Source organism: Triplophysa dalaica, chromosome 2 (assembly GCF_015846415.1).
Source record: "Triplophysa dalaica isolate WHDGS20190420 chromosome 2, ASM1584641v1, whole genome shotgun sequence".
Lineage (NCBI taxonomy): Eukaryota > Metazoa > Chordata > Actinopteri > Cypriniformes > Nemacheilidae > Triplophysa > Triplophysa dalaica.
Window position 1 is genome coordinate 18,111,879 of NC_079543.1, and position 14,054 is coordinate 18,125,932.

General features: G+C 37.0%; 1 protein-coding gene across 3 annotated transcripts in view; it reads right to left on the reverse strand.

Moving 5' to 3' along the window:
- The window catches only part of tmem131l (transmembrane 131 like), a 49,675-nt gene that overhangs the window by 32,763 nt on the left and 2,858 nt on the right, over positions 1 to 14,054 (reverse strand). For all 3 annotated transcript variants that reach the window (XM_056738102.1, XM_056738106.1, XM_056738096.1), the window contains exon 3: positions 12,972 to 13,015. In XM_056738102.1, coding sequence (XP_056594080.1) covers positions 12,972 to 13,015 — 44 coding nt within the window. The remainder of the gene's footprint in view (positions 1 to 12,971; positions 13,016 to 14,054) is intronic.

Below are 14,054 nucleotides of genomic sequence, written 5' to 3' on the forward strand. Positions count from 1 at the left end.
TGTGGATGGATGATCCGCGGGTCGGGTAATAAAAAATACATTCTGATTAATTGCGGGTGGGTCGTGGGTGGATGATATCATATACAATATTAACAAAATTTCTCAAAAAATACGAATATGTTTTAAATGCATTTTTAATCAGGCGCTAATTTGCAGTACTTTAAAATAAATGCGCGTGGCGGCGGTAGATGACGGTCTATTTCTTAAAGCAGAATGGAGGCAAAACGGATCCTAGAGAAATTTAAAAAGGGAGAATTAAAAACAAAAAAAAAAGGTAGGAAAGATAAGTACCGTGTGGGAGCGTTTCAGCGAAGTGGTTTAACGAATCAAGTGCTGGGTGTGTAATATGCAACGACAGTGAGACACTGTATGTATATGAAAGCAATAAGACTGGTACCTCTTATATGGTACATCACTCGAAAGATTAGAACTAAGCATTTACAGACAAAGACAGTGCTAGAAAATTTGCTGAGTAGCCTAATTAAAGTAACGATCGGGTCCGGATATCTATATCAGAGAAAACTATACGTGCGGGCGGGTGGGTGGCGGGTGGATAATTTATCGAAGCAGCGGATGCGGGTGACATTTTAGCTTATCCGCGCATCTCTACTGTACATGCTTTGAATTAGCAAAGAACATCGTTTGGGAAAGATGAGCGCGACCGGGAGCAGCAGTTCAAATTCGCAACAAAGTAACGTTACGTCTGCTGAAGCGCAAAGTCCTGCAGCAGCAGACGAGTTGGTACCTAAAAGAAAAAGCAACGCTTATGTTTGGAATTATTTTGAAAGTCCGTGTCGACCTCGCGACACGATTGCTCACGCGTTTGAAATCAGCACATTCTACGACAAATTTTCACAATGGTAGGCCAAAATAACAGACGCCATACATAACTGTAATTGTTTACAGTGTGTTTGGGATCTTAAAAGTTTAAGGTTTTATTTATACTTGTTAATTTAGATCATTTAAGATACTGCTGTTATGGAGATGGTGGTCTAGTGGGTTAAACCACTGAAATGGTAAATCAAAGGTTGCTGGTTCAATCCCAGCATCCACCACCAGTGTGTCCTTGAGCAAGACACTTTACTCCATGTTGCTCCAGGGGGATTGTCCCTGTAATAAGTGCACTGTAAGTCGCTTTGGATAAAAGCGTCTGCCAAATGACTAAATGTAAATGTAAATGCTGTTATTCTCTTAATTTGTCATGACATTTTTGCATGACAACTTTATTTTAAAAAATGATCACAGTGTAAGTAGTTTCAAATAAACAGTGGGATAACGTTTCAATAGTTTGTGATTTTGCTTGGTCTTTCTTTGATGCATGCTGTTAAAACCAACACAACAAAACCTAGCTCTTTTTTTTATAGTACTCAAATCGCATTTAAATCACAATTCGATTTTTTCTTCAAATCGTGCAGCCCTAATTCATATTCTATTTCAACCTTTTAACTAGGGCTGTGACGATATATATACATCACAATCCACACTCATTGTACCCGTCTAAGCCAATTCTGAAATTGCACAGGCTTTGATTCTTTGTTTTATACCCAACTCTTCATTGAATCACACGCTTTGATCTGTAGGAAGTACTGCTCTATCTAAAATCACAACGAGATTGAATCGTTTATAACATGCAATTGAAAATCAACTCCTGTCAGACATTATCATTATAAAAATACTTTATTATCATGAAAATACCTGAAAGGGTTTGAAGAACAGCGATAGAATATGACCATTGGCATTTCCTGGAACTACGGAAATTGTGTGTCCGAAATTGCCCACTATACCCTGATTCACTATTACCTACATTAGTTCATAATATAGCCCTATTTAAATTCGGACACTTGATGCACTGAAAAAAACTGCGCCATCTTCTGCTGTGACACGGGAATTCATTCAGCACGAACATCACAATAGATGGCTAGGAATTAGCATTGAGTGTACATTGGGTGTACACTCGTTATTATGATGCATCATGGGATTGAATGAGTGCACTCAATAATGTCCACTATGAATTCGGAGACCACTAAAAATGGATGTCCCCATAAATAGTGCACTATATAAGGGTATGGGGGCCATTTCGGACAAAGCCTAAGTGTGTAAATCACTCTTTTTCGGCGTCCCATTTTCGGAGTTTCTGCGCAAGAACTCCCTCTGGCTTTCGGATGTGGGGCATTTAACCGTAGTTCAATGAGAAGCGGAGTATAAAAATTACACAACATATCGTCCGAGCCCTACTTTTAACAATGTTTAAATAAAAGGTATATTCAAAGGCTGGAATACACTTCAAGACTTTTGCTCAGATTTTGCCCAGATTTTCAGAAAATTTGCGCCCGTCTACAGGTTTTATCGTGTAGCGTGTTATGCCGCTTTTCTCTGCAAACTTTCAAAAAGTCTGCAAGCATGTGCTGCTCTCTAGTTTTTTTTTATCCGTTAAGAATTTATAAAGTTGTATGGTGTATTCCAACATTAAGACATTTTAAGACTAAGTTTGGTTTTGATAAACAAAAACAACCCCACAGCATTATAAGCAGTGTGTTATGCCGGACCGCAAATAAGTTTTGCAAGTAAAATGTAGTTTTACTAGTATTTAAATGAGAATAAGAAACTTGTTATTTCTCATCAAACCGTCCTTATTTCAGCAGCACTGTCCCACAGCATTATAACATTTGCATCCCCCCTTCTTTGTTAATTATTAGTTAAAAAACATGTCACAGTAATATGGACAATTCAATATGACAGTATGTGTGGTTGCAGCTTATTGCTGCATTTTTTCTCCAAATCAGAGATCACACAAATAACCTATTCAGCACAATAATGATTTGTGCATCAAATGGAAAATTCACCTAAAAATAAAAGTTCAGTCTTCATTTATTCACCCTCATATAATGTAAAACCTGTATGACTTTCTTTCTTCTGTAAAACACAAAAGAAGAATTTTTGAAAAATGCTATTAACAAAACAATTGTGTAACTTACGGACTTCTATTGTACGGACACAAAACCATCGCAAGTCTATGGTAACCCCCACTGTTCGGTTAACAACATTCTTCAAAATATCTTCTTTTGTTTTCTGGAGCAGAAATAAAGGAATAAAGTAATACAGGTATTAGACAAAAGGTTAAAGAGTATAACTAGGGATTTTTATGGTCTACTTTGGTTTATGGCGTGTCCAACAACAAGTTTATGAACAAAGACGGTGTAAAAAAAATATTATTTCATAATAATAGGCAGTTATTCTTACCTTACTCCTTGACTGACTCAAATGACTCGTTTTCGCGATTCATTTGTCTAATTCCCTCCTGTCCGCTAGCCTAGTCTGATTGAATTGGTCAGATGGTCTATTCTGCTGTGATTGGTCTACCACGAATGAGGCTCATGAGCTACAGTGTTTGGGGAAGAAGAGTGATGTTTTCCCGGGCAATCCTAGCAAAGCTTAAGCGGGGCCTATATGTACCGGTAGTTATGTAAACCGCTGCGGTTCCTAAATCGGACTAGGAATGAGTCATTTGCTTGATTCAGAGTCGACTTCCTTTTCTCCAAGCCAATAACTTTGTTATTCATTCACCTTCGGATTTACAACTTGCCGTTCAAAAACGACAACATTACACACTTTATGAAATGTAATTTTCATGATCTCATCTTATGTATTCTACGTAAATGATGACAGAATGATCATTTTGGGGAGAACTATCCCTTTAAGAATCTTTTGAGTGCATCTAGGAACTGATCATTCTTAAGGGCAAGCTTTAAGACTGCAAGTAACATAATCAAATAATGTCAATTGATCTATTCCTGCAGTTCTGATAAATCATAGTGTTCCAGAACACATCAGATCCCTGATGTGTACTTCTGCAGATTTTTGTAAATCAAATGCACACACATACACGTCAGCACATCTTGCTAATGGATGACCACAGTTACTGGTTGCCAACTTGCCAAACAATCACATCACGTGACAGAAAAAAATATATATACACAACAGCTTATGATTGATTTGACAATCTCTGCATTTCATTAATTATCAGTTGCATACTCAATAACAGAAGTAGAAGAACCAAGATATAATTGTTTATGATCGAGAGGAGAAACTGGTCTTGTTGAATATTTTGAGTTAATGGAATGCAGTTGATGCCAGAGCTAAAGCTATTTCTAGCCTTGGCAGAGGAAGAGATGAGAGGGCGTTACACAGCAGGAGGTGTGAAAATTAGCACTAGCAACCAGAGAGAGAGAGAGATTTGAGGTCTGGGGACCATTCACATACCCAGGGCTCCAGAAAAAAAAAATCAGATGGGCGTCCTTTTACGTGATGCATAACATTAAAAATACTGCAAAGCACACAAAATGTTAGAGAGCTAAATACATTAGTATAGTGCTTAAAGGAGGCATGATTTAAAATCACAATTTTAACCCAAGCTTTTGTTATATAAGAGCGAATCGTATTCACGCGAAAATCATGTAAGTGTCAGAACTGAAAATGCCCTTGTTATTGAGATTCACATTGATGTTTCTGGAGTTTTAAAAGAGAAAAAACATTAACTATGTATACCATAAACCATGACCACAGGACCGTAATACAAACCGAATCGTGAATTTTGCGATCCATTCCACCCCTATTGTCCACCATTTCAAGTCTAAGGAAAATTGAACACTTGTAAATTTAATACAAGTAGGCATTAACACCAAAGACGTATTACTTTACTATGATGGGAATGGCATTTTGATCGAATTCATGGTTAGGGTTTAGTGCTAAACAATCAATGTACACAAAAATAAGAAAATGGATTATATATGTATTGTACACGCTAGGTGTATGATGAAACACTTATCCCACGACACAAAACAGGAGTCAATACTGATTTCACAAGAACGAGATACAATTTTCTGACTTTTTTAAAGAAATCCTCAATGATGAGATATATAGGGGAAAATAGTCTCGTATTCCTCTTTAAAACACAAAATGCAATGTCAGGGCTCCGGACTAACTTTTTTACTACTGACTGAAAATTTAGGGGCACACCTTTAATCAGTTTGCAATGCAATTAATGAAATTTTTACCCAAAATAGCTGCATTACTGACAAATACAATTTGGTTAATTCTGTGCAAAAATCTGCAGAATTCTTTCGAACTGTTTTAAATGCATTACAGAAATGTAAATATGTGTAAATGAGTTCAAAAGTTTTAAAATACTACCTGTCTCTGCATTTAAGAGTTTTTGGTTTGATTCTGCTCATCATTTAAAAGAGGCAGCGTTTATAGAGAAGCTTTAAGTGCCAAGTAAAGAGACTTTTTAAACCCTGAATACACCAGACCAGATAAGTACTTCATTTGAACAAACAGAAAATGAGCATGTCATTTTGTATGAAAAAGTATATATTTTATTGTTTATAGCAGGGGTCTTCAACGTTTTTCTGGGCAAAGAGTACCATCAGTACATGGTGCGTGTTTCATTGATTTTAAACATTTACAAAAGTTTTGTCAGAGTTTACAATGCAGAAGCGATGTGGTTTAATTTTCCTGTCAAAAAAAATTACAGCTTGTTGTTTACAGCTTTAACAAATTTGAACAGAAGTTCAGAAATGTATGAGAATGCACTTTACTTGCATGCAACTCCTTTGGTGCATACTCTGAACCAGAGCATGTGAGCTAAGCAGATCGAGAGCTGGGTGTTAATATTTCTTGCGGAGCGGAGAGCATTTTTCTGAAAATTCCGCTCCGCTCCCCCAATACGCTCATAATCGCTCGCTCAGCCCTCTTGTTGATTTACTTTTTTGCTGCTGGATCATTATCCCATCTACACCGCATGAGCCTGAATAATAGCGCAATGGAATGCACGTCAACTACAAATGCCTCATCCATTTGCGGAGGTGCGCAGGCGACTAGAGGTTTGATACAGGCTCATTTCAGTTGAAAAATCTTTTTACCATTAATATTTATTTCTCTTAAGAAGATATCCTGTCACTTACCAATGTAACAGTTAATTTTCTGAAATAAAACCTGAATAAACCTCGATGTCATATCGGCCGACAAATGTGATCACTGGAGGACGCATGGGGCCTTCGAAGACGCAGCTACTTTGTCCAAGTTTCTAAAATGACATTTTAAAATGCTGTTATGATTGAGGTTCGACGTTTTAAGACCGTATTTCCGATTGTTTTGGTCTACTTTTCTTTAGAGCCTGTTTCTTTAATTAACCTCAGTACCCTAATAATAAAGGTGTTGCATTTCATCTTTTGTGCGTTTATTTTGAAAGTTGCACTATGGCAGCTATATGTTCATAATAAAGTAACGAAAATCAAATTTACTTTATCAGTTATCATACGGTTATTTTAGGCACTCTTTAAGTAAAAAATGACTAAAAATATTGCCTGTAATGTCACAGAATGTCGGATTGAACCATAACAGCTCTTTTTCGGACAACTAGCTAAATAGAAACGTTTATTCAAGTAGTTTATTATAAACTGAAAACAATTAGGTTTAAATTAGGTTTAAACAGTAATTAGCAGTAACAATATTATCGATATTATGCCATCGCATTAGCTTATTTGTCTCAATAGTATCACGGTCACATGACTGTATGAAACGATAGGTCTTCAGGGCCATACATAGAAAATTATTTTATTTTATAAAAGAGATTTTTTGGTAATTTGACCCATCTCATACTATAAGTCTAACCTCTAAGCAACAGTTATGATTGGAGGATAAAGAAAGGGGATGCTTAAGGCACGTTTTCATGTCATCATTTGTCATTCTAAATATTGCAATAAATGTCGTACTCTGGACTTTATACAGAGATATTATCCTACAGCAGGGTTCCTCAAATCTTACCCTGGAGGGCCGGAGCACTGCAGAGTTTAGCTCCAACCCTGATCAAACTTGCATACCTGTGATTTTCTAGTGATACTGAACAACTTGATCAGCTTGCTCAGGTGTGTTTGATCAGGGCTGGAGCTAAACTCTGCAGTGCTCCGGCCCTCCAGGGTAAGATTTGAGGAACCCTGTCCTTCAGTGAGATTTTGACATTTTAACATCCCTACTAGCAACACTAAGATCATGGGTTCAAATCTAAAGGAACCCATATACTGATGAATGATGTAACTTGAATAACAGCATCTGCCAAATGTGTGATTGTAAATGTAGTACATCTGGAGTTTAATGAATGCCTGAGAAATTTATACATACCATGGAAGTCTTTGTCTTTAAGAATTAATGAATGGTAAGTTACCGTTTCTCAAAATATTTAAAAGAAAAGTAATGTGTCGGAATTGCCATGCATTTGTTTTAAAAAATGTTAAAGGGATAGTTCATAAAAAAAAAACATACAATAATAACCCCCAAATTGTGACTGTAATGTCTCTAGAGGACTTTTAATAAAATAGAGCACGCTTCATATTTTTCTTCAGTACACTCACTGCCAGACCAAATCACATAATGTGCTGTTTTATAGACAAAAGGCAGTCATTGTATGTATTGTTGTTTATTCTATGCATTTGCCTTGTTAACCTTTTGATGCATACTGTACACTGTGTTTCTAAAGTTGTGCAGCTGTTGAACTCTTATGCTGGTTGTTGTTGTTGTTGTTGTTGTAGGACCAGGGGCATGTTTACCTTTTGGGGGCCTGAGGCCCCGCACATTGCCTAACTTTTTTTTTGCACAACAGTATTGAGTACATCTAATTAATGAGACATATATACATACAAATATAAACTGGATTTATTTTAAGTTGAACCACAAAAGAGCACAAAATTCTATTCAGTTTTTAATAAGAAAAAACCTTTTTGGTTTTGGGATGAAAAGTGTCTTTTGTTTTATACAGAATAATACAGAATGCTTTTCACTACAGTGTATGAAGTAAAAGTTGAAAGATTCTTCTTTTCATGCTTCTTTTCAAAGCATTGTTTTGCTATATTCAAAAAAGTATTTTGTTTATTTTCTATCGTTTTTGAACACCGCTTTGATACGTGCGCATATCTGAGTGTCTAAATCAAGCGTCAAATGATTTTACCGCTTGTAGCCACTAGGGGGCCCCCAAGTTTGGGGGGGGCCCTACGCATTTGCGTGGTGGTTAACAATGCTACTGGGTAGGACTTGACACCTTGCAGCCAGGTTTGAGATTGATGGGGGATGTTGAATGGAAAATTGCAGTTCTGTTTTCCACTTTGTTTTGTTTGCAGCGGTGCCAAAAGTGTTTTCATTTGTTAGTCACGTCTGTCTTTTGTTTCTGGTCACAGGTTGGATTCACAGAGAATGCAGATGCTGATCAAGTTTTTGAATACAAGCGTATAAATGTATTCATACGATTTATATTCTCAGTTTAGGAACAGACGTCATTCCAGTTAACAGATAATTTGTTTTTAATTTGATTCGGTCCAGCTGTCAGCATATGGCTATGCGGCGGAGAGATTTTATTGGCTTTTTATTTTAGTTAATAGTGAGTACAGTCACAAGTTTCCTTTACAGGTATTATCAATTTCAGAATTCTACCAGAATCTCAATTAGAGGTCTACCGATATTGTATTTTTCCGATAATTATAACTAAGCTACATCAATAAACATGTTGCTTGAACCACTAAACTGTATTGTACTTTTAAATAAAATATTTGACTAAACTAATAAATATTAAACTCCAGTGTATTATTTAAACAAAACTAAGTAGGTCATTTCAAAAATTGTAATAATTTAAAACATTCTTTGCACCAAACTAGCAGAATGACGGATCCATTGTAATATTTTACAATATATACTGTTGTGTTCACGTGTGTGTTTGTTTACATTAAAACAAATGTCATTAACTTTAGTCATTCGTGCTGTCTCTGTCATTTGTTTTCGAAGGCAGGTCTCGCGCACACACACACACACACACACACACCAAGGCTCACACAATACTGACAAATGCCTATACAAATTTACTATAATCAAATGTAAACATTTCTGAGTGTTTTTTTTGCCACCTTCTTAAGCTAACGTTAATAGGCTACTGTTAGCGCGCTCTCAGCACTGTCGGCAAAAATACTGCTAAATACAGCATATAGTCAATAAATTAATTATTTCTTAACATCACGTTTGCAACTGGCTCTACCTTGTCATTGTGAAACTTTTAAACCCCCATCTGATGTATTCTCCTCCGTGCAGACTGTGGTCTCGCGTCTCCAAACCAAACAAGCCGTCAGTTTTATTTCCACCTCTAGAGGTCACTGTTTTACACTATACTTTGATCTCTCCACCTGCGTATCATAGTGGAGCTTTCCCTGCTGTGTCTGGATCAAAACGCAACCAGGAAAAACTATCGATGGGGATTATTGCTGATAGTGGCAAAAACAGTGAATCGGTCCACCTCTAATCTCAATATTGGGTGTTAGTCCTATTTAGCGAACTCTTGGTATGCAGGGCTCAAGACTGCGCTTAAACGGTCGCATTTGCAAATAATAATACTAATTTGCGAATGATATTTTTGTGGAGGTTGCCACTGGCGACCGTGCAGATTTACTCCATTTGAAAGTAAGTTCATGCTTTATGGCTCTTAAAAAATATATTTTGCGCCTGCTTTTTCCAATGGCTCCTTAACAGTTTTTTGTATGGAACCCTGACACGCAATCAAAAAATATGTATTGCAACATTATTTGTGTCGTGTGACTGTAATGTCTCATGGTCCCAGGTCAAATTATAAAAAAATTTGAACAACCCTATATATCCAGATGCACTACAGTTTTTTTGGTCCTAACTATACTCACCTGGTTGCATAACACTGCATTTAAAGCAATTGCTTGGGTTTAGTGGTATGACCGGTTATTTGTCTAATGATATTAAAATCCCTTGAGCTCATTCCCACAGAGCAGTGCTGCACTACAACACACCCAAATGTAACCTGTGTTTAGTGTGCAGATTCAGAATTATGTATGTATATACATTTAAACCAATATAAATGATTACAGCGTCATATGCTGAACTGCCATGATTGTATTAGAAACAGATATACATAAAAAATGCAAAGTACAGCAGCGTGGTCAAATCATACCGTTTCATTTCTCTGTTTGAAAGCCCAAGATAGGTCACTTCTGCTTGCCTGAAACTGACTGATTCAAAGGTCCTATGAATTCACCACCAGGCTGCTGCATGTGAGATTGTGAGATCATTAGGCTGCCACACAATGAGCAGAATGTCAACATTCCACTTAGCAGGTTTCTACAGACTTTAACCGAATAATATTCTTTACTGTGACACATGCTAGTCTAATTTATTGAATATTCTTACAAATCTAATGCTTTCCGCTAACAATAAGTCTAGAAGTCTTAGTTCCTTTTAATACATTGTAGGGCTGGGGGATGTGACAATGTTATCATGTATCGCAGCTGTCTCGCAAATATCCCGATAGTGATTACAACAGACAGATACCAGACGATAATCGATAATAATGGAAAATACGTGTTATAACATTATCATGCAATGAAGATTTTAGCGTGAACATTCTTGTTCATATGCCCAGGCAGTCGGTAAGACAAGAGTGAGAGAATTCTGGAAACGCTGTCTTGTTCGGTTAGTTTAATGTGCTGCTGTATTCTGCCGGTCGCTGCACAGATAGACCAAGCTATGGTTTATCTAAACTTTTTACTTGATGAAAGAAGTCACTGCAACACTGGTTTGTGCGTGTGGCATGCCTGTGTGTGTTTTTTTTGTGTTTGGCAGAGTCCGTGACGAATTCCCTCCCAGTCTGTACCCGCGGATTGATCGGCAAATGACATCAGTAAGCCGATCGTCTGCGCAGAGTTGCATGATTTCAAACACACCTAATATTATGGGACATCGCAATGATTTTAAAGGGTCATATGACATGGCTGAAACAAATATTATCGTTTGTTTTAGATGTAATGCAGTGTTTACAAACGATTTAAGATTAAAAAACACTGTATTTTCGACATCTGTGCATGTTTGTATCGCCTCCTTGCCCCACCTCCCTGAAGTGTGCAGATTTTTTTACAAAGCTCATCGCTCTGAAAAGCGAGATATGCCATGATTGGCCAGTTAAACAGTGCATAGTGATTGGTCGAATATTGAAAGCGTGTGACAGAAATGTAACACTTCTTACCATACATAGAACATCAGGTTCCAAAGCTATTGTACTCACAGGTACGCCCACCTTAGTTGCATATGCATTTGGTCTGTCTTAAGCCCGATTCACATTTCGCATGGAAAACGCAAGCTGCACAGTGTTCTCCTTTTTTTCCCAAAGCGCCTGGACTTTGTGCTCTCCTGGCGTTGGTTGTTGCTAAGCAACCATAGGCCACGATAGCCGTTGTGACGAGGAGATATAAACAAAAGATATATGGACTATATGCACTGAAAATACCTTGCAATAACTCTGCTACTAGGTTTAATTACGCTCTGATCATCTGTGTGTCCATTTTCATTGAGCTTGTCTATATTGGCTGGTTGGTCCATGTAACATGAACTGCGGTGCGCTTGCGACATTCTGAAAAGTTGAGATATTTTCATCTCCATGCGGCGCCGACGCGCCTGAAAGAAGAGCGTGTCCCGCATCGCCCCCTTTTTCCGCGCGGATGCCACGCGTCGACATTTAAAATAACGAATATGCACGCGGAAAACACGCGAAATGTGAATCGGGCCTTAGTCAACTATTACCACGAACTGACGTGGACTTTTGGGCGTGTGGTTACACAAGGCGTTTCAGACAGGTCTGGGTTTGCATTCACTTAGGAATGCATCCTTTGTTACAACACTTTTTTTATTTAACCTGCCTAATACATGCATGGGCAACTTATAACATATCAAAGACACAGAAAAACACCTATTTGCACCATATGACCCCTTTAAAGTCGATTATTGCAAATTCAATCTTTTATCTACCAAACTGAACTCCTCCTCTCGTTTTTTTAAGCCCAGAAGCACCTCACAATATTCCGTTTGAAAAAAAAATCCATTACGTGTATACACAAAAAAATCGGTATCATAAGAACTCATTATCATTCTGATCATAAGAAAACATTTAGTTCCAACTGAGTGTTTCACAGCATTTTCAACAGCATATATCTAACAGCATTTTCCTGTTGATACAGGAAGTGAACGTTATTGTTGACGCTGCCATGTTAAAAGAAGTCATTGTGCACGCTCTTGATAGTCCCTGATTAAAATTTAACCACAGTGCATGCTGCTAACACAAGTCATGTCAAAACAATGAAAAGACAATGTGAATTGTGAACCATCTGCTACGGGCAGATAGCAGAGTTGGGGACATATAGCACGAGAGGATGTGGCAAAGACACATGAAGAAAAAAGTTAGATGCTCTGTTACTTAAAGTGTGAACAAAACTTGCATGCGGAGGGGATATCAAAGTTGTCAGCCACAGATGATTTTAGCCACAATTTATGACTGCAAAAAGTCCCTCGAAAAAGAGAAACACTGCTCATTTTTTTCCACAACGAATGAATGTTTTGTCCATTTTTTCAGCCGCTGCCGTAAGAAAACAATTCCAATAATCAGCTCATCAGCTTAATTGCTTTCATTGAGCTTGAATACACACAAAAAAAGCTGATAGTCAGCTGACACCAGCAGCATTGTTTTGTGAAAATTAATACATGATATTATGTTCAGAGTTAAAAATTACTAGTAATAGTGGCGACAATAAATGCCATTGCATTTGTTCTCCACTGACAAGACAGAACAAAATGTGTCAATGTATACTTGATCTCCTGTGTATTTTCAAGAATTTTGTAGCAAATAGTATGGCTAATATTTGTTGTTAGCTGTCGGGTCAACCAAAACTGGCTGTAATAAAAAAAGTATAAAGTGAGAAGATAACAATAAAACAATTGATTGTGGGAGGAATGCAAAAACAAACAAGGCGTATTTGTAGGCGTACTTATGTATGAAGTAACTGTTTTAAAAAAAGATTGCATTTGTGCTTTGATATATGCCAGTAAAGTCTCAAAGGAATTGTGGTTTGATGGGAAACTCTCACCTCTCCTCTCGAGGCACATTTTCATTACTGTGCTGCTCCTCTGCCTGTAGAAAGTAAAAATAAAAGATATTTTTAATAATAATATAATACATGCGAATGTTAACATTTATTAGTTATAACAGAAAGAATAGAAAACTGGTAACAAAACAAAAAATAGATAAAACAATATTAATTTACACTATGAAGTTAGATTTGACTGTGATATAAAGGAAAGAATGTACAATTTTAACATTTATTACCACCGTACTCTAAAAAATGCCTGTAACACATAACATGCCATTAAAGTAAAGAACTTAAAGAACTTAATACTACTAGTAGTACTTAAGCCATTTTATTAAAAACCATGACCCGACGACCGTCTCAGTGCTCTTTTTAAAACAACGTTTCCATGGGAACTAAATATAGTCCTCCAGCCATACGATGAATGCATATAGAGGCCACTTACACGTGACTGTAAAGTACACATTCTAAAGTGATTGGATGACTATGCTGACCCAAGAACTGACAAGAGGTTTCAAATATAATCTTCTGTAAACTGACAAATCTAATCATTACCAGTTTAGCATTTATAATTATTATTAGAAAGCCTTCTGTAAATGCAGCACCCATCCATCAACATATGAGGGAGGTTCTCTTTAAAGAAAATGCTGCAGGTCTCCTCCATCACTCCTGACATCTATATTGACTACAAATGAATCAAAGTCTATTTATGGGTCTGCCCTCAACACTGTTGTGAAGCCAATAAGAGAGTCTGCATAGAAATCTGTTTGTGTCTCTCATCCACTTTTTTTGTTTCAGTTTGCTGAGAGAATTTGAAAGCATGTCCACCTTAGTGACTGACCACACTAAATAACACTGCCAAAAACAGTGTTAAATGTGTATTAGATATAAATTAATGACTGATAGAAAAGTTATGTTAAAGTAAAAAAGATTTCATCTGTTTTCTGCTTTAGAGAAAATGCAAAAAAAATCATCACACCTGTTGAACTAATTCAGGTACGCAATAAGGGAGAATAACCTAATTTCCTATGACTATCCCGGTAACTCTCCATTTACGTAATGTAGCCCAGCAGTGTGTCCTGA